The 21,033-nt window shown below is 38.1% G+C and overlaps 2 protein-coding genes, 1 long non-coding RNA gene and 1 pseudogene across 6 annotated transcripts in view; 3 read left to right on the top strand and 1 right to left on the bottom strand.

Moving 5' to 3' along the window:
• Window positions 1-20,946, top strand: part of LOC124316217 — a 190,907-nt pseudogene extending 169,961 nt beyond the window's left edge.
• The window catches only part of LOC124316155 (interaptin-like), a 98,000-nt gene that overhangs the window by 18,829 nt on the left and 58,138 nt on the right, over window positions 1-21,033 (bottom strand). The gene's annotated exons all lie outside the window — the stretch shown is intronic.
• LOC124316633 lies at window positions 101-2,567 on the top strand. Of its 4 annotated transcripts, XR_006911884.1 has the most exons (6): window positions 101-785; window positions 865-935; window positions 1,097-1,246; window positions 1,323-1,511; window positions 1,582-1,884; window positions 2,434-2,567. It is a non-coding gene; the product is annotated as an uncharacterized LOC124316633 (long non-coding RNA). The 4 variants fall into 4 exon arrangements; XR_006911883.1 differs by having other exon boundaries at window positions 102-935; XR_006911882.1 differs by lacking the exon at window positions 865-935 and having other exon boundaries at window positions 103-785.
• Window positions 6,600-8,908, top strand: LOC124316324. Its single transcript, XM_046782208.1, has 2 exons — window positions 6,600-6,793; window positions 7,577-8,908. The coding sequence occupies exon 2, from the start codon at window positions 7,589-7,591 to the stop codon at window positions 8,894-8,896; it is 1,308 nt and encodes a 435-aa protein (XP_046638164.1). The 5' UTR covers window positions 6,600-6,793; window positions 7,577-7,588; the 3' UTR covers window positions 8,897-8,908.

The raw sequence follows: 21,033 nt of genomic DNA, 5'->3' as shown, positions 1-21,033 counted from the left end.
ACTCAGTCGGTGCTCGGCATATAGCCCTGGTGATTTACAATGTTATCTAAATTTAAAAAAAAGAACACGCACAAGTGTGCCAGGGGAAAACCAAGATTTAGTACGTGAATGACATACATCGACTAAGTTTTTCAAATCTTTTAGTTATATCCTTATGGCATGAGATAACCTTTTTGCTTTTTGTCTTATTTTTCTTGAATTGAACTGAATTCTTCAGCTTGAAGCATGGTATTCTTTATTATATTATGAGTGTTGATTTATTTTAATTATGAGCGAATGTCCAAATATTTTATAGTGACTATTTTGTATTTTTTCACTGAAAGTAGGCTAAAAGATTTATATTTCGGAAAATAAATGTAAGAAAATAAGCGTAGGAAGGAAGCCTTTTCCAGGTTTGTCGACTATGGCCATGGACACCGTTGCCGTTTCGATTTTTCGAATATTGCAGAATTGCAGACGACATCTGTGCAGTTCTCTTCCGACAGTGACAGCCCTAATTCACGCAGCACATAGCGAGCGTGCAGCGAGTGTACGACGAAAAAACTCTACAACCCACAAAACCGGAAGCCAAACTGCACTTTTTGCGAGTTCTTTTCATTTGGATTTTAAGGGTTTCATCAATTGCACATAACTGTTTTCCTAGTTTGACTAAATATCAAATTGGATTGAGAGTATACTTTGCTGTCGTGGTTCCATTTTAGTCCTGACTTGTTGCTTCAATTTAGTGTGTTGTTTCATCTTGTTCTGGGCATTTCCTGTGCTAAAGAATGCCACTCCGGTTAGAGGTATGCGTCATTTGAGATCTACTGGAATTTAAACATTTTTAGAAAATGATTGAATCTTGAAACTCATCTTCCTGCCAAGTGTTAGGCCATTTCAAGCGATTCACAAGAGCATTCACAAGACTTCATTCCTCCATAGTAATTTTTTAAAAAGTAGGATCAACAGCCAGATGGAGTCTAAATTTTTTTCGCTGCAGTCTAATAAGTCTAATATGTATTTAAAACATTGATCTGCACTTACGTCTATCATCAGTGTCACATTGACACCACCAATTAAAGACAAGGTGACTCATTTTTTTTAAATTTATTTACAGGTTTCTAAATTTGCATTTCAGACTTGATGAGAAGTCATGACATTTCAAGAAAAAGGACAAGGACTATACAGTCAATAAGGTTCCTTGTTTGCCAACCTATTGGCTGCTACCCTTGGTTCTCCATTTTTACTTCCTCCCTCTTGATTTGAGGTATTGCTTTCTGTCGAGACTATTCCGAGTATTCGTGTGTACTGCTAGTACTTAACTGTTTTAATTGTTCTTTTAGGTAATGAATGATTGGAATCGATACCATTCTGTCTCGACACCGAAATTCTTTGGAACGAGAATTGAGGTTGTGATGTGCTAGTAATGCTACAGCATAAAGGGCATCACCCGTCAACAAAGTGCTTAGTTTGTTAACCCGTTGACTTCTACACAACACTTTAAATCCCCATCCTTCCGCTCTTATTTTGAGGTATTGCTTGCTGTCGTTACAATCTTACATGGCATTTTTATATCTGAAGTCACCTCCATTCTCGTTTCAGGTAAATCTTGCGCCGCTAATCCATATAGGCTGAATCCATTGGTGGAAACTGAAAAGGGATCAGTGACGACTGACTGACGTGTTGTCATCAGCAATACTGCTCACATAGTGCCATCCTTCCATTGCCCCCGAGGCGTGGTGCCTGCTCCAGCTTCGCGGCCAGAATAATTTGACTTCGACTACCCAACCGACGGCCTGGTGGGTCAACTCACCCTTCACTGACTATCCTTCTACCCCTGCTCTCAACACAGCACGGAGTTTCTCGAGGACGACGAGATCATGGTTTTGATGGGGAGAATATGTTGTGAGTCTCAAATGTTTTTCTTTTGTCGTTTTTTTTTTTGTTATTGTTATTATTTCGATTCAGTGTCGACGAGCTAGAAAAGGGACGTTTTTGTTTAAATCATTTCTTCTTTGTGAAGCTAGATGGCCTTAGATTGCTTTTCAGCTGTCAGAAGCACCAGCATCAGTTACTTTTATTTCCCAAATTTCTAAAGTCACTTATTGGAGTTACTGTGAGATAATTTTATGGGGTTCACGAATATCTGGGTTGAATTGAAGACAGGCTAGTTGAGTAGCTGTTCTAGGAACTAGCAAGTGAGATTTACATTTCTTAAGGTGATAGTCCATGTTTAAGCTAACTTAAGTGCGCTGCTCAAGTTTCGTGCATTTTTAGTATTGATCTGCACTTACGTCTATCTTATGTACGACGACTTCGAGTGTATACCAGGTGTATACTAATAACTATTTAGTTATTCTTTTAGATAATAGATGCAAGAACATTGATGACAAAAACTAAATAAAGCAATTCCTTTTTCTATTTTTTGAAATTTAACATGTTCTAATTCTACAGGTTTCTAAAATTTGCATGACAGTCGTCATGAGATGTAATGGCCTTAATCAAGAAAGTCTACAAAGTCCTTTGTTTGCTAACCCAATGGCTGCTCAAAAAATCTCCCCTTTACTGCCTTACACAGGCCCTCTTGATTGGAGCTTTCTGTTGCTACAATCTTGTTTGAATATTGCTGTCATCCAAATAAATGTCCATTCTTCTTACAGGGTAATTCCTTCCTGAACTTCATTCATTGCTGAAAACCGATGAGAGCATGCTGTAATTCAAGACCGATAGATTGTGTAGTTGGCTAAATTACAAGTGCATAATCTGGGTTCCCTTCATTTCTGTGGCCCCGTTTCCCTAACTAACCACTAACCAACGCCCGCCGGTGGTCACTCACCCGCTGTGAAACCAGGAGGAGGGGAGGGCTCTGGTCGAACGGGGACTTGGAAGGCGCATGTTCCGATGAAAACTTTTGGAGGGTCATGAGTCTAACCCGGAAGCCTACTATGACTACATCTCCCCGGTAAAACTTGCCTCGTACTTCTCTCTTCTTCTCGGTCCAGATAAATATCTCTGGGGGCCGTAGACATATCCTATAACAGCATGTGCGAGTTAAACAAAGCAACCCCCAATGAAACAAATAGCCATGGTTTATTTTTTGTGGAAATCTCCGTCAGTCAAGTTACAAAGACGATGCAGATTTCTGCAAAAATTATCCATCGCTTTTTGTCTAATTGCCGCAGTGGCGGGTTGCGTTTAAACTCGTGCAGTAATAAACCGTCTTGAACCGGACGCTCTGTTTATTGAATTATATATTTGAGAAAGATAAAAAAATTGTATAAAATATTTTTTGTTTTGTTTATTACATATATTGTTTCGTTAAGATTTGACACAGGTCTGTGGGGTTTAGGGTATAAGTTAGAAGGTTGGTAGGTATATGTTAGTGAGGTTTGAAGATTAGATGGTATAAGTTTGTAGGGGTGTTTAATTAGCTTAGGTATATGTTTGTTGGGTTATAGATTAACTGTTTTTTATCCAAACTTTAAATATCCTCCTCCACCTCCAACATCCTCCACTTTCCTTTCCCGACCCCGAAACATGTTTATTATTTCTTTGACATAGCACATCCCCATATTTCTGTTTTTGTTCTTCCTTAACATACAAACAGTAGACTGCAGATACAATGACAATTTAACAACATAATGATTCAACTTCCATAACACGACACCAACACCAAGGAAGAGCCAGTTTCACTTGATGCAAAAATGATTTATCACCAGCATAGGCTGCAACAACGAGCCACATCGGACAGCAACTACGGGAACAATACAGGATAAACCTATAACACAAATAAATGAATTATTCTTAAAATCAATGGAAGTGCTGTCTGAAAAGACAAATTAATGTCGCTTCATGTTGTTTTCAAGAGTTAACCCAAAAATCTGAAAACATTACCCGATAGCTATTGTAGGAACAAAATTTACGCGATCTCGCAAAGCAATTCGTTTTCTTGTCTGGCTTCACCACTGGTACTTCAGCATTCCAGTCAAGAACCTAAATAGAATAAAAGAAACTTGTTACTGGTAGCCATAAGCAACACCACAAATTAAAGATACTTGATTTCACTTTTAATGAGAATTACATCCATATACACTTGAAGGGAAATGTGCTTCACATCCTTCATTGGAACTAGTTTACCCATCTTTAAAATGTTTGCCACGACCACCGTGATTAACGCTACTGAAAAATACTGAACTCTAAAAATCGGGATTTAAAAACGCGAAGAGCGTCTCTTTGTCCACCGAAAAACGCAAAGCAAAATCAAATCAGACAAAGGTAAAGTCGTCGAAAATTTCTCTACTACTTTTCAGTCTTGTCAGCATAGTTGAAAAAATGTAGTAAAATGCATGAATTATACAATGCATGAATATATTACCCCATGCATGCAATGTGTTTACACACGTTCTCTTGTTGTGTTCCTGGAACACTAACGTATGAACGAGGAAGCGAAAATCGGATTAAAATGTTGGTCTCTCATGATATGACTTTCACGAACGGCAACACAACACACTTACACAAGCCAAAATAGTTTTACGAGGTTTGTTTTAAGTCCAATCTACTGACCAAAAAATGAACTAATCCGGACAATGACCAACATCATTACGAGTTGCTTTCCATCTTCATAATCATAAAACAATCTAACTGGAAAAGGCAACTTTCTCAAGACAGCTTTCGCTGAAACGGGTGATTCCTGCAACTTTGGCTTCTTTAATTGACTATGACCGCCTCACTTTCAGAAACTGCATGCAACAGGAGCTTTTCGAACTGGCAAAGGCAATTGCAGTACTGAGATCAGCAATAAATCACGTTTGTGCAGTATTTCCTTCTTAATAAACTCAGATGGTTTGTTTAAGACACCTTGACTGATGACGTTACCTTATATCGTAGAGCGGCCATATTTGATTATTGCCACTGTTGATAATTGAGGACAACGACGCGTCAGGGGGAGGTCAATAACCCGAGTAATCTGAGAAGTTAGAAGTTCCTCCGTTCAATCAATTGTGGGGTGCTTGTAGAACAATAAGTGAGAAGTAGCAATACTCGATTCACCTCCTTGTCAGTATCAGCAGTTGTAGTTTTGCAATGAACATGCAGCTCTAACACCAACCAGCAGTAGCGTTCAACCTAGGAAACAATTTGAATTTGTTATTCAAGAAAAATTAAATAGTAGGTACAAGACTTTACACGTGAAAGATGCAGTTAACTTTCTAATAAAATAATGGCTTCTACAGGCAACATTTCCACAGAAATACTGTGAATTAAATTAAGATAAAACTAAAATCATTCAATGATAGTGGACAAAGGAAAAACTTTGATGTTATCCTCCTTTTATTTAAACTTGATTTTAAAAAGAAACTTTCCGCCAGCAACAATTTATCACAATTAACTCATGCAACTTACTAAATAAAACTAATATTTACAAACAAATTACCTTTTATAAGGATTATTTCTGGCCAGGTACAGGTAGTAAGCGATGAATTTTGAATGCATCACACCACAGCATCGGCCTCATGCTGATAGGCAAGATTTTGGAACGCCGTTTTAGCTATAATTGATTCACAAATGATCAATATAATTTCACATGTTTTCAAAAAATAATAAATCCTGATTACCTTTCTTAAGATCCATAAAGGAAATGCTGATTATCTTTTACTATTTTTCAAGTTTTACGAGCCTAACGAACTACACACTGACGTAACTTACATGAGTAACATCCAAGGCGTTTGTGAAATGAAATGGTCAAACAGACGACAATTGGGGAGTACACATTTTCTCCACTAGAGCACCATTTAAGAACGGAATTTAAAAAAAAAATAATTTCACAAGTTGCAAGCTTGTAATAACATAAATCAGAGAATCCAAAATAATAAAATCAAATAAATGCTAGCAAGAGAATAAAAATAAATGACATAACAGTTAAACTTACACATGGAAACAGCGATGAGGATTTCTAGGTTATCTAGAAGATAGGAATCAACTATGGGGATGAATTATTAATGACCTTGATTTTTTGTGGCAACCAACGGATTAACTAAAAAATTCATACCGAAAACACAAAAGATTGGAAAACTTTAACATCTGTCAGCTGGCCTACCCTACATAGGTCAAAATAACAAGAAAAAAGAAAAGCTATAAGCAGTTTCATCAACAGGCTTTCAGAATTAAAAGAAATTTTTGTTTGGGAATTATTTCAAACGAAAATAAAAAGCGGTAAACTTGACCTATATCCCAGCAAGAGAGTGGACCCAGAGTTCCAGACAAAATTATATAAATCATAATTGAAAATATTATGAAGATTTTATGAATAATCATGTTCCCGCGTTCTTTGAGAATAATATTTGTGCAAATGTAAAAACAGAACTCTACTGTTCACCGGAATCAACAGTTAAAAGGTTTAAAAGGAAAGTAAAGGCCTGTCTCACTGCAAAGGGCGTCGCCTACAATCTCGCGGTTAGGTGGGTGTCAGCCAAACTCATTTGCAGCGTTCGTTTAATCTCTTTGCTTTATATTTTATTGGTTTGGTGTATCGTTTTTAAAAGAATCCAGAATCTGTTTGCAAACGCAGGATGTTGTGTTTATAAAACCTTGGCGGGAATATCAGATGACATTTCTGTTTTATAATTTTATCTTCAACTCTCGAGGCTATTCGCGGAAACCCATCAGTTAGAATGAGTCTGGCTTCATATTTCTGTTAAAAATTAAGAGTCCCAATTCAGTTTCAAACTTGTACGTCAACAGTCGTGTCAATAAACCCATAAACAATTCCAGTGAATATCGTCTCAAGTGTATACCTGTGCTTTTTATCATCTATAAGGTAAATCTGTTTAATTTTTCTGTGGAATTGATTTAAAAAAATATTTTCAATTCTTGCAATTGTAAAAACAAATTCCCCCATAACAAATTCCCACGGAAAATGGTTACGATCCCAATAAACTGGAATACCAAAAAGCCACAAATTCGAACAAATAATATTGACCAGCATCATTCATAATTTATTAATTTTACAAAATTTTGTACTATCGGCTAGGACATTTTAATACAAACCGAGCTGGGGTTATTAAATCATACGATTTGGAATGTGCCTTTTCAATTTAATTGCCATTAATTAATCAACAGTCTAGGCAACCGCACTAATAATAAAACAGAGCAATAATTTAACATCTTCAATAGTGCTTGGGTGTTGGTGGATAACACTGACGTAGAGTAATATGAGTGGCATTCGAGATTTCGACATTTAAGTTTTATTTCATTTGCCCGGGATTTTTAAAATTGATTTGAGGATTCTTTGTCTTTTGTCCACCGAAAATGTTACTCGTAGGCTATTACTTCGTCAGGAATATTAAATTACATTTCTGTTTAGACTTTCAATCGGTGATGGACTTTAATCAAGCAACGAATAAATAAATTAAAAAATGTTATCGCGAACGTTGCCAACATGAAACTACAAAAAACCCAGTCGAATAAGTTTGTCTAATTTTTCTGTATGAATGCGCAGTTATTCGCGAGTTTCTATTTACGTAGTTTGAGTTAAAGTGTTAATATCACTAATACGGTCTCCGACATCATCTAAAAATTGATTCTTATTCACTATTACAAGTTTTGAACGGAAATGGCTTCTACATCGATGAGGTGTATCCTCGTCATATTTTTGTCTGCCGTTTGCTGCAACTGCCAATCGGACAACCCCGGCGGTTCTTCTTCTTGGGCGAAACTGCAAATCTCACCCGATACGTTAAGTTCCATGGAGTACGGCAACTTTCTCGTTGAAATTTACGAACACGCCAATAATCACAAGGCAACGACAACTGCCAGCCAGAAAAAATATTTCTACTCCCCCATTGCGCTGCTGGACAACAAAAGTGCCGTTAGTTCTTACAACAAGGTGACGAAACAACAAGAGATGAGATTCCGCATCGAAATGTGGAACGACAAAGTCCAAAATGAAGTGGTCAAACATTTAAATGAAATCGTCGGTCATCAAATCAAATCAAATAAAGTGACTGTCATTCCCTTGGAGAAGGTAATTCTCGCCAGCAAAATACCCACAACAGATTATTCGCTATCGCCAGTTTGGACGAACTATGACAAGAGCAAAACTCTGAGACTTTCTCTGTCGTGTTATGAACAGAAAATCTGTGACGAACTGGCCAGTGAAATGCGATCCGACCCCGAACAATTTGACCATTTCAAACTCCTGTACAGTTTGTCATCGCAGACGTTGCAAACCAAACAGACGACCATCAGCATCGACAGCGTCACTTCCGGTCAAATGGTCTCGACTCTTTTACAGAAATTTGGAGACAAAAACGAAATTTTTCTGACGGCCAACGACGAAAAAAAAATGTTGACGGAAACGGCCACCAAAATTCGAATGGACACATTAGATGACTCGGAGGTTGGGTCTCCGGACGCTGAAATTACAATCTATTCTTTTTTAAAGGATCTGCTGGTCTCGTCCAGGACGACCATAAGAGAACAAAGTGACAAAATGTGGGACTCGGTTTTCTGGAATGAGGAAAATTATCGGCCGGACAAGACGACGAAAACTTTAAATGAAATCATCAACACAATGGACAGGGAAACTCAAAAGAAATTGGCGGATATGTTTCAAAAAGCGGAGAAACAGTCGGAAATATTAGGAAAATTAACTTCGAATAGTAAAGAGACAAGACGAGAAGATCAACATCGCAATATTAATTTTAATGAGAAATGGAAACTTGAAAAAAACTACTCGGATGAAGAAAATAAAAATTTAGAAAATAAAGAAAAAATCCAACACAATTACGACTCAAACAGTTGGGCCGACGTGGACAGAATCAGTTTAATCATTTCAGAGAAAATGGCAAACGAATCTGATGGTTCGAGCCAGGTCAAAATTACGAAAGAAGACGTTGAAAAATTATTACAAGAAAGTTGAAATCATGTCCAATGGGACGGTGAGAAATTCGTGCCCAAGCCGATGCAACTGAGCAGAATTAATTTGGGCAAATTTCGTGATCCACAATCGTTTCAGGATCGTAACATCCGTGTCCGTTACACGACCGCGGAACTGTCGGCGCCGATAAAAATTATGGAACACGCAGAATTGACCGTCACTGACGAATGGAACAATTTAAAGGACGAACTCAAAGGTTTTTGAAATAAATTTTTCAAAATAAATTTATTCAATTTTAATCGAATTATTTTGATTGAATTTCAGCCACTACTGAACTCTTAACTACAACTGTGAACAACTTGGTGAAAACAAATACCGAGCTGAGTATGGTGAAGAATGATTTAACAAACGCGCGAATAGATTCAACTAATAAATTAGAAGGTATTTTGAATTATTTTACGAGTTTGAGAAAACAGAATTTTTTTTAAATGTTTCGATTGAGCAGGGACTAAACAAGAGTTGGAGAACACCAAAAACGACTTGGAGGAAACGAGGGTTTATGTCAATAATCTATCGATAAAGTTAAATGGTATTTTATTATTTAACTTGAAATAAATCCGAATTAAATTTTAATTTAAAAAAATTTCTTACAAAATTTACGCTTTTTATTACTAACAGAGACCAAGCAGGAGTTGGTGAAAACGAGAGCAGATTTTCTCATAACCGTCGATGGTTTATCTGCAAAATTAAACGGTATTTATTCTTATGTTGGAAAATTAGATTAACATTCGAATGCAAAAACTTTTTCAATAAATTTAGCGACTGAAAAAGAATTGGCGGAAACGAAAATCACGGCCGGGAAATTGTCAACTGAACTCAAAAGTAAATTTCACGTCAAATCAAATTTTTTGAAAAATAATTTGTTTTAATTTAATTATGTTTTCTTTGATTGTGTAGCGAATTCGGATCGATTAAGTCAAGAATTAAAAGTTGCTGAAGAAAATCTGAAAAAAGATCTAAGAGGTAAAAATAATTTTGTTTTATTATTTTTAATTGATTTAAATTAAATTGAATGCAATTATTCAGCAACTTTAATTGCCGTGGAACCTGCAAAAACAAATTTGCCCTCAACGAGAACGGAATTGAACAGCACCAAGTCAGCCGTTGCGGATTTGACAATCAAATTAAATGGTAAATAGTCAATACAAATTTTAATTTACGTTAAATTAATTTAAGAATTTGATTCAACCGCCCGAATGAATGAAATAGTTGACACTCGAACGAGTGAAATAGTCGACATTGGTCAAATGCCAACCTCGTGTGCGGATATGGAGCGAATGGGACAAAGAATCAACGGATTCTTTTTGGTAAAAGGAGCGAAGAAGATGGAAATTATTTACTGCAACTTTTTTGCCAATCAAAATGGTATGACGTGTGCAATTTTTGCTTGTTATTGTTTGTCTAATTCACAAATTGTTTTGTTTATTCAGACAAACAGAAATGGATCGGATACGCCGACGTCAAATCGACGCCCGTCCATTTCTACGTCACGAGAAAATCTGATTTTTACACAGAAAACACTCCAATTCCGTTCCAGTTGGCGCGAGTGAACGAGGGAAATGCCATGAATTTGACGTCGGGGAAATTCACGGCACCAGCACCGGGAATTTATTTTTTCTCTTTCACGGGAGTTGCGCGTCTTTCATCTTCATCTGCTGTTGATTTTGCTTCTTATCTTTATTTGAACGGGAATTCAATCGGGGCGAATTATGTTTACGAGACTAAGGGCCCCGTTGCTCAATTCAGTCCGTTCACCCTCCAGTCGACGCTCAACTTGGAAAAAGGCGATCAAGTCTGGGTGCAGTTTACTTATACTGGTACATCCTCGTATTTGTATGACGACATTTACCCAAGGGGTCCGCAACTCAAATTTACTACAATAAAAAAGGTAAAAAAGCAAAAAAAAGTGAAAAAAGGAAAAAAAAGGAAATTTACTTTACGTGCTAAAAGAAGGGCGCGCGCGAACGAACCCCCCCTCCTCCCCATCCCCTCCCTACCCTTTTATTTTCGCTTGAAGGAAAGCCTATCTCAAAAGTAAAAAAGGAAAAATAAAGCAAGGAAAAAGGAAAAAAAATAAAAAGTAAATTTGAGTTGCGGACCCCTTGCATTTACCACTTGACCCATTTCACGGGTTTCATGTTGGAGGAGGAAATTATCGCGTCACTTTGAAGTTCAACTTCATTGGCGACACGAAATTTTGGGAAAGGGAATTTTAAGGGGGGGGGGGATTCGTTCGACTCTAATTCATTAATGGGTAAGATTTTATGTACCAAAATTGAACTGTAGATGTAATTATCTTGACTGAATACACAAAACGAATTTCAAGTTTCTATCTGTAAAACGCTAAACGTTACAAAGAAAAAACCAATTTTGATTGCCAAATTTGCCAGAAAATTAATTCGCGTTTAATTCGTTTACGATTCGGAATTTAAAAAAATTCTTTTACATATGAATTCACATTTTAGTTGTGCACTCGTCCAGAAAAATTCACGCGTCTTCCTCTAAAATCAAAGACAGGGGACGTGAAAAACTCACGTTTTGATTGCCAGATATAAAATAGGGGAAGATAATTGAATCGACTACAATTCGTTAAGGGATGGGAACTCTTAACGAAAATTTTACTGTAGAGGCAAATGAGCTTACCTAATACACACACCAAGTTTGAAATTTCTATTTTAAAAAATGTGGATGCAATAGGGATAAAACCGATTGTGATTGCCAGTTTTAGAAAATGCGCTTCACACTAGAAATGGGATAAAATTTAATCACCTCTAATTTACTTATGATTTGAAATTTTGCTAAGTCTTTTCACAGTTACATCATTCCTTTTCAAGATTACAAGCGTATTACAGTTGTGCAGCGCTGAACACAAATTCACGCGTCGTTATTGCAAAATGGAGGGCATTGGACTTGTTTTGATTTAAAAACGACGTACAATTTGATTGCCGATCGCATTGAAGTTTTCATCTTCAAATCACATAAAATTAACGCTGAAACGCATTTATCATATTCTCCCCCCCCCAAAAAAAAAAAAAAATGTTTAGTTTAAATTTAACAAAAATGTGACCAAAATGTTGAGAGACCAACATTTCAATTGAACCATGTCGTGTTAGTTTATTAAACGATTGCCGACTTACTACTTTGATGACGTTCGTTTGGTCTTCAATGTCAGGCGATGAATCTCCAGGGTCGGTCATTCACGATCTTTTGAGGGCTCAATGGTGATAATTTCACTGATTACGTTGACGTCAATCTTTACAATCTCCATCTCACTATTACAATTCAACAGTTAAATGAGTTAAACTTAAACATGTGAATTGAGTTGGAAGCTCACTGGTAACGCGTCTAACTTTAGGGGCCTACTTTGCACTGCAGACGAAACCAATTGATGTTTTTCACTCCTTTATCGGGTGAGTAGAGTTGGGACGAAGCGGCTGTTGCGTTGTGGTACTACACGGCTAGGGTGTCAACCTTGACGCACGGCAACATCCTTGACGCGTGGTATGCCTAGTCCAAATGTCAAATATCTCTCTCTTTCCTTTATCTCGTCACCCACCACCCACCTACTCGACCTCGAAGTTGGGTGGGTGGGTGACGAGGGCTGGGTGGGTGGGTTCGTCACCAATTCAGTGGAAGATACCTTTTAAAATACCTTTGAAAAATAAAAGAAGTTCATAAATCTTGGGCAAATACTCGAGCGGAACAGTAGCTGGACACTTGTGTCTAATAAATTAAATTAAATTTCGCAACACAAAACCGACGCAACGTCTATCTAATAAATCAAATGTGAACTCAACCTTTCAACTCCTCCCCCTTTGTAGAAAAGATTTCCAGTCAGGATGAATTTGCAAAATAAATAAATATTAGACATTACCTTTTCTCCTACAGAATAGCCGGCCAGATTCCGTACGTCGGCCTCATCGGCATGCCAGGACGAATTTCTGATCCAGGGGCCGAGGGTGTTGGACTGATGCAAATGCCTATCGTTTCCGTTTGCCAGCACCAAGTGTCCACAACGGCACATTTCTCTATGCCCACAACTTTGTTGTACCAGTGCCAATCCTCCACGTTAATGGGTTCACCCTGAGAGGAAAGTACCGTTGAAACGTGATTATGTTTAATTAGACACTTAACAACCATACCAAAGAACCCAGAGTGCAGAGAAAGATGAGATCATATTTGTCGACATGTTGGTCGGGCAGTATTTCAATAATAATCGAATGGCGGTAGGGGCTGCATACAATTGGTTAATTTTTAGACGCTGCTGGACAGCCTTTCAATATCGACCTGTTTGGAAAACGAGAATTAATAATGTCAGCATTTGAGATCAAATGAATAATGAAATCGATACCCAAAGTCGTGACTCCGTTGGCCAATGGGCCGTACATGACGTAAGAATGGCCCGTGATCCATCCAATGTCCGCCACGCAACCAAAAATGTCTCCTTCTTTGCAATCGAAAACTATTTCAACTATGCGTTAACGACGCATAAAGAAGATAGCCAGCTTGGGAATGAACAATCCCTTTCAGGATTTCCCGTGCTGTCGGATGCGTAGAGCACAAACAGCAAATCTTCGCTGTCCCAAACGGCCGGTTCACATTCGCCGCTCTCTTTAACCACCACCTGACAAAATTTGCAGATGGTTGATGTTATAGTTTAATGGTAAAATTAATTATTAAAAACAAACCTCATCGAGATTGACGCCAAGATGAGGTGACGAAACGACCAGGAGTCCTTTTGTTTTTGGCTACGAGAATAGTTTTAACAGTCGGACATTTTCCCAACTGCTGTCTCAACTTTTTCTTCAATTCAATTAATTTGCCACTTCGCACCCTTTGGTCAGCAGTAATAACTATACCCTAGTTTCAAATAATGACAAACAATAGAATGTTATTAAAACAATTTAAATAAAGTCAAATTAAAAGAATGGATACCGTCGTTGATGCGAGTGGCCAACGCTTCCGCACTGAATCCAGCAAAGACTACGGAATGGACGGCTCCAATACGGGCACAAGCGAGCATTGAGGCGACAGCGAGTGAACATAAATTGGTGGCACATAAATTGCCACTCGATCACCTTGTTTTCCCACTCCTTGAGACTTGAGAACGTTTGACACTTGATTCATCAACGTGTAAAACTCCCTGCCAGTATAAACAATTAAAATGAATGTTTAATTTACTTGAAGAATTTGTCATAATGTTATAATATCCAACCCGCTCCAATTGTCCAGCAAGTTCGTCTTTTCCCAGATGAAGGCAACCCGACTGATGGGATCCTTTTCCTTATGGCGATCGACGCAGTTGACTCCAGGGGAATCCATAGTAAAGGGTTCAAGTTTCAATCCGAACTAAAATAAATGTTTCTCTCATTTTACTCTTCTGCACATATATTGCGTATCGACAAAACTAAACCACATGCGCAATAAATCCACCCAGTGCTGGAAGGAGAAAACATTGTCGGGCATCACGGCCTCAAGTCCCTCCTAGTTTGACCGTAGTATCTTAATCAACGTCAAGGCTACCGTTATCTACTATTACATAACTAGACAATTTTTGTTATTTTTTTGTTTTTCAATAGACAGCTTACCACTTGAAAAATGTATAAAAATATTCAAACTAACTTGGTTTGTGTCACTTTGGCCGTCTAGCATCTTTTGAATGGTGAAGTGGATGTAACATATTCCCATCAATGCTGGTTGGATCAAACTAAGAAATAAAAAGAATTAAAATTTCTGTAAACAGTTTTGATACATGTGATCGTTCTTTCCCCCCCCCCCTCTTTTTACAAAAAAACACAACAACAACAACAGCAACAGACAACAACACATAGGACAGAAAGAGCGCCAACCTATTTCTTCTGCATATCTAAATTCTCGCTAGGCCACTATGGCGCTGTTTTCTTTCACGAGTATTTTTATTTTTCTTTAAAAAAACCCTAAATTATTTGCAGGTCATTCGAGTCGAGAAGAATTTGTCATAATGTTATAATAAGCAACCCGCACCTCTTGTCCAGCAGGTTCGACTTTTTCCCAGATGAGGGCAACCCGGCCGATGGATCCTATCATATTTTCCTTATGGCGATCGACGCAGTTGACTCCAGCAGGCGAATCCATAATAAAGGGTTCAGGTTTCAATCCGACCTAAAAATAAATTTTTCTAATTTTACTCTTCTGCACATAAATTGCGTATCGAACAAACAAATATTAAATGAATTGAAGGGACCAGGCAATTCTAACTATTGCAATTTGCCACATACGCAATTAATTCCACCCCGTACTGGAAAAAGAAAACATTGTCGGGACTCGCGGCCTTAAGTCCCTCCCAGTTAAGCTTCGTTCGCACTCAACCGTTTTACGTATGATAACGTATTTTCGGTTTAAGCAACCTTAACGTAGAAGCCAACTGGCTTTCCGTTGTGAAAAACGGTTGCTTCAACCCTTTACGTAAAAGTAAAACGCTCAAAAAGGCTGTAGTGTGAACTAAGCTTTAGCCTCGGTGTACCCCTCTCCAGCTGCGAGTTTAGTATGGGAATGTAGTACGTCAAGGCAAATATTGACTGTATCTACCAATACTAAACTAGATAATGTAAATGTTTATCTAAAAAATCGATAGCTTACTACTTGAAAAATGAATACAATTATTCAAACTAACTTGGTTGATGTCACGACCAAATCCAATACACAACAACGACAACACATAGGACAGAACCCATTTCTTTTGCATATTTATGCACGCTAGGCCACTATGGCGCAGTTTTCTTTCACGAGTCTTCTTATTTTTCTTTAAAAAAAACCCTAAACTTATTTCAGTTCATTCGAGTCAATAATTGATATCTATTTATAGTTTTATTTTCTGTTTCTTTCCCTGTTTGACCAGTCCGCAGGTTCATCCCCGCTTGAATAAAGAGAGGATTGTCCATAGCCACGTACAAAAACAAATAATAGCATGACATTAAAAGTCTGACATTTAAAAATTCTAATCGAAAACTTATCTTCTTATTTACAGACACAAAGACCCGTTGTTCTCAATTTATCAAGTGTAACCTTTAAGTTGGACGCAACAACAACAGGTCCAATTGTATAAATTGAAACGCCCGTCCAGTCGGAAAACACACAATTGACTTATTTTCCGAAAACTAAAGAATGGCGCATCTTTCTGTAGTTTCACTCACCCAAGTTGTTTTGCTGTTGGTTTTCATCTGCTGGACGCCGAGTTCGACTGGCGCTGCCTTTTCCATGGAGGAAGAATTCCTACAACTGAAGGAAAATTATGTAAGAATTAATTTAAAATTTAATTTTCAAGCGAGACGCTCCTGTTGTCGACAATCGTTTGTTATTTTTAATGTAATGTTATTTCATTTGCCAATAGATTCAAATGAAACAAGTCGTGAAAAGTTTGGAGGCCAAAGATGAACAAATGGAGGCGCAACTCGAATTAAATGTAAGTCAACTGTTTAGTTTAATTCAGAGTTTCACTGTGGGTAAACACTTTTTTTTTTCTATGACAGAATGAACTAAGACAAGATTTGGCATTGAAAGTAGTTCAACTAGAGGCCAAAAATGTCCAACTGGAAGTCAAAATTCAGGACCAAGAAAGAATTTTAACTTCCTTATTGGAAGCGGCTGAACTTCCAGTTTCCGCTGATTCAAAATTATTTCCAGTTGAAAAAGAAATTTCAATTCAATCATCTGGAAAGAGGGGAATCCCAAGGACATGCAAAGAACTTCGTGCGGCCGATCCTTCACTTCCATCCGGAATGCACTGGATCGATCCGGACGGACAAAGTGTCGGCGATGACCCAATTTACGTTTACTGCGACATGACATCAGGTAAAATGGTTTAATTTTCAATTAAAGAAAAATATGATATGATTCATTATCTTTCCATAAAAACAGGATCGACCTCAATTGTACACGACAGTGAATCTTCTATAAATGTGGGACACTGTGCCGATGTCGGGTGCTATTCACGCTCCATCAACTACAATTCGTCAATCGGACAAATAAAAGCTTTAATAGAATTATCCACTGAATGTCATCAGTCGATTAGAGTCAGTTAAATTTGATCAGTTTAATTCTTAACGTTTTTAATTCTTAATTCTATCATTAGTACGACTGCAACTTTGCCCCGTTCGAGTTAAATGGCGTCGCCTATTCCTGGTGGAACGACAGAGAAGGAAATGCGCAATACTTTTGGGCCGGAAGTAACACGGACGGAGTCCACACCTGCCAGTGCGGAATTGATGCAAATTGCGTCGATCCTGCGACGAAATGCAATTGCGATTCTCTTGCACCACTTCAATTAGTCGACGACGGTGTGTTACGGTTCCCACGTTTGTACAGAATGAAAATGAATAAAATTAATTTCGTTTGCAGGTGTCATTACCGACAAAAATGTTCTGCCCATCACTCGATTGAATTTCGGCAGAACTCAACTGGAAACTTCATCCGGCGTCCACACCCTTGGCCGACTCGTGTGCACCGGATTAGTGACTTTGACTGGACTACCAAAGTCGTGCCAAGATTTGTGGTTGATCGGCCACACGCTGAACGGATTTTATTCCGTCATGGGATCTGTGATGATGGAGTCGGTTTACTGCGATTTTACTAAACCCCCTGGCGATGAGGGTAAATGTTTCGAATTCTCAAGAATTATTCAGTTGCAATTATCTTATTATTAAATTCTATAATTAATGTAAAGGTTTTCAGAAATTTGTCGGATTCGTCGACGTCAAATCGTTGCCCGTCCATTTCTACGTACAGAGAAATTCTTCATTTTCCACCCAATTAACTCCGATTCCATTCGATTTGGCGTTGGTGAACGAGGGAAACGCCATGGATTTGACATCCGGGATATTCACGGCACCGCGACCGGGAATTTATTTTTTCTCTTTCGCGGGACTGGCGCGTCTTGAATCTTCATCTTCTACATGGTTTGGTTCTTATCTTTATTTGAACGGGAATCTAATCGGGTCGAGTTGGGTTCAAGAGAGTAAGAGCCCCGTTGATCAATTGAGTCCTATGACCCTCCAGTCGACGCTGAACTTGAAAAAAGGCGATCGAGTCTGGATGAAGATTAATTATATTGGTTCATCCTCGTATTTGCTTGACAACATTGACCACTTCACTCATTTCACGGGTTTCTTGTTGGACGAGGAAATTGTGGCGTCCCTTTGAGGTTTGCGGTTCAAAATCCAAAAATGCGCAAAATGAACGTCGACACGAAAATTTTGGGGAAGGGAATTTTAAGGGGAAGGGAAATAAACTCATTCGTTTCCAATTCATTAAATAATAGACATTTCTTTAACAAAATTGAACTATGGATGTAATTACATTAAATACATTTACCAAGTTTCAAAACTCTTATCTGCAAAACTCTATAAAAAAACAAAAAACTAATTTTGATTGCCAGATTTTCAAAAAACGGAAGGCCTTGAAATGGGAGAAAATTCATTCGCGTTTAATTCATTTACGGATTAAAATTTAAAAAAAAAAATTAAACAGATGAATTAACATTTCAGTTGTGCACTCGTCCATAAAAAATGGCTTTTCTATCTCTAAACTCAAGGGCAGGGGACGTGAAAAATTCTTTTTGATGATAGCTGGGGGGCTTTTTCATAGCTTTTTGATAACTGGGGGGGGGGGGGGGGGGGCGCAAGATCTTTCTGCGCAAGGAATGTCGGCAACGTAGTCAACAGTAAACATCAGGTTTGTTATCTATACTTCCAGTTCCAACCAACGTTGAATGTAGGGGGACACAAGTTTTCGTTTTTCTCGACACAAAAGATGCATTTTGTAAGCTCAGTATCTCATTACCCCTCGAGGACAATGAATTTGCCGGTTTTAGCAACCGATTCGTTGGTATCCTTGCAAGACCCCGGAAGAATTGAGGAAAATCAAAAGGTATTGATCAAGATCGACTTACAGGTTCGGTATAACGTCATCCTCTCCGCTCATGAAACAATAGACGTCCCATTTAAGGTCATCTGATCCATCCGGAAGAAAGAGTGCAGCAAGAGAGACATGCAGCACAACTATGAGTTTCATGCGATGTTTGTTTGAAGACTCTCGATGGGATTCCATAGACGGAAGCTCGTTGATGGTGTCTGCAAGTTGCATTTCTACTTGGATGGACAAACAGATGTAGTGGATTTAACGAATTCCCATCAATGCCGGCCTTGGATCAAACTAAGAAATTACAAAAATTAAAATTTCTGTAAACAGATTTTATACATGTGATTGTTCTCCCCCCCCCCCCTCCTTTTTTTAAACAAAAATACACAACAACAACAGACAACAAAACATAGGACAGAAAGAGTGCCATAACCTATTTCTTCTGCATATCTAAATTCACGCTAGCCCTGTTATGGCGCTGTTTTCTTTCAAAAGTCTTTTTTTTTTTATAAACCCAAAACTATTTGGAGTTCATTTGAGTCAATAATTGATATCTCTTTGTAGTTTTATTTTCTGTTTCTTTCCCTTTTCGACCAGTCCGCGGGTTAATTCCCTCGTTGAATAAATGGAAGATTGTCCATAGTCACGTACAAAACAAATAATACCATACCATGATTATATAGACTGACGTTCAAGATTCTAATCGAAAACTTATCTTCTTATTTACAGACACAATAAAGACCCGTTGTTCTCAATTTATCAAGTGTAACCTTTAAGTTGGACGCAACAACAACAGGTCCAACTATGTAAAAATTGAAACGCACGTCAAGTTGGAAAACACAGTCTCATTTTCCGAAAACTAAAGAATGGCGCATCTTTCTGTAGTTTCACTCACCCAAGTTGTTTTGCTGTTGGTTTTCATCTGCTGGACGCCGAGTTCGACTGGCGCTGCCTTTTCCATGGAGGAAGAATTCCTGCAACTGAAGGAAAATTATGTAAGAATTAATTTAAAATTTAATTTTCAAGCGAGACGCTCCTGTTGTCGACAATCGTTTGTTATTTTTAATGTAATTTTATTCCATTTGCCAATAGATTCAAATGAAACAAGTCGTGAAAAGTTTGGAGGCCAAAGATGAACAAATGGAGGCGCAACTCGAATTAAATGTAAGACTATACTGTTTAGTTTAATTCAGAGTTTCACTGTGGGTAAACACTTTTGCTTTCCTATGACAGAATGAACAAAGACAAGATTTGGCATTGAAAGTAATTCAATTAGAGGCCAAAAATGTCCAACTGGAAGTCAAAATTGGAAAACTGGAGACCAAAGTTGAGCAACAAGATTCGCTTTTAACTTCCCTTTTACGAGAGAAAAATGAACGCACAGCAGCAGCAGCAAACGTCTCTGTTCCAATTAGCAACAATCAATCAGCTGTGGCAATCCCGGGACTGCCGTCTTCATGCGCGGATCTTAAGATGATTGGCCACACCCTGAACGGATTTTATTTCGTCATGGGATCGGCGAAAATGGAATCCCTCTACTGCGATTTCACTAAACTCCCAACCGATCCAGGTAAATGTTTAGATTCTTACCAATTATTCAGTTGCAATTATTGTCTATTTTTTAATTCTATAATTAATGAAAAGGTTTCCAGAAATGGACCGGATACGTCGACGTCAAATCGGCGCCCGTCCAATTCTACGTACAGAGAAATTCTCCGTTTAACACAACATCAACTCCGATTTCATTCGATTTGGCGGTAGTGAACGAGGGAAATGCCATGGATTTGGCATCGGGGAAATTCACGGCACCGATGCCGGGAATTTATTTTTTCTCTTTCGCAGGAGTGGCGCGTCTTTTATCTTCTTCATCGGCGGTTTTCTTTGATTTTTTTCTTTTTTTGAACGGGAATCTAATCGGGTCGAGTTATATAGAAGAGGATAACCGTCCCGTTGCTCAATATAGTCCTGTGACCCTCCAGTCGACGCTCAACTTGAAAACAGGCGATCAAGTCTGGGTGCAGTTTGGCTATGATGTTTCATCCTCGTTTTTATTTGACGACGGTTGGCACTACACCCATTTCACGGGTTTCATGTTGGAGGAGGAAATTGCGGCGTACCTTTGAGGTACAACTTCATCGGCGATACGTAACATTTTCGAATATTTTTGTTTTTCTTCTTTTTTTTTAAATTTTTTTGTCGACATGAAATTTTGGGGAGGAAGGCAA

The sequence above is a fragment of the Daphnia pulicaria genome, chromosome 12, assembly GCF_021234035.1.
Source record: "Daphnia pulicaria isolate SC F1-1A chromosome 12, SC_F0-13Bv2, whole genome shotgun sequence".
In the NCBI taxonomy this organism is placed as follows: Eukaryota; Metazoa; Arthropoda; class Branchiopoda; order Diplostraca; family Daphniidae; genus Daphnia; species Daphnia pulicaria.
Note: the sequence above shows the minus strand (reverse complement) of the source record. Positions and strands in the feature narration are given on the sequence as shown.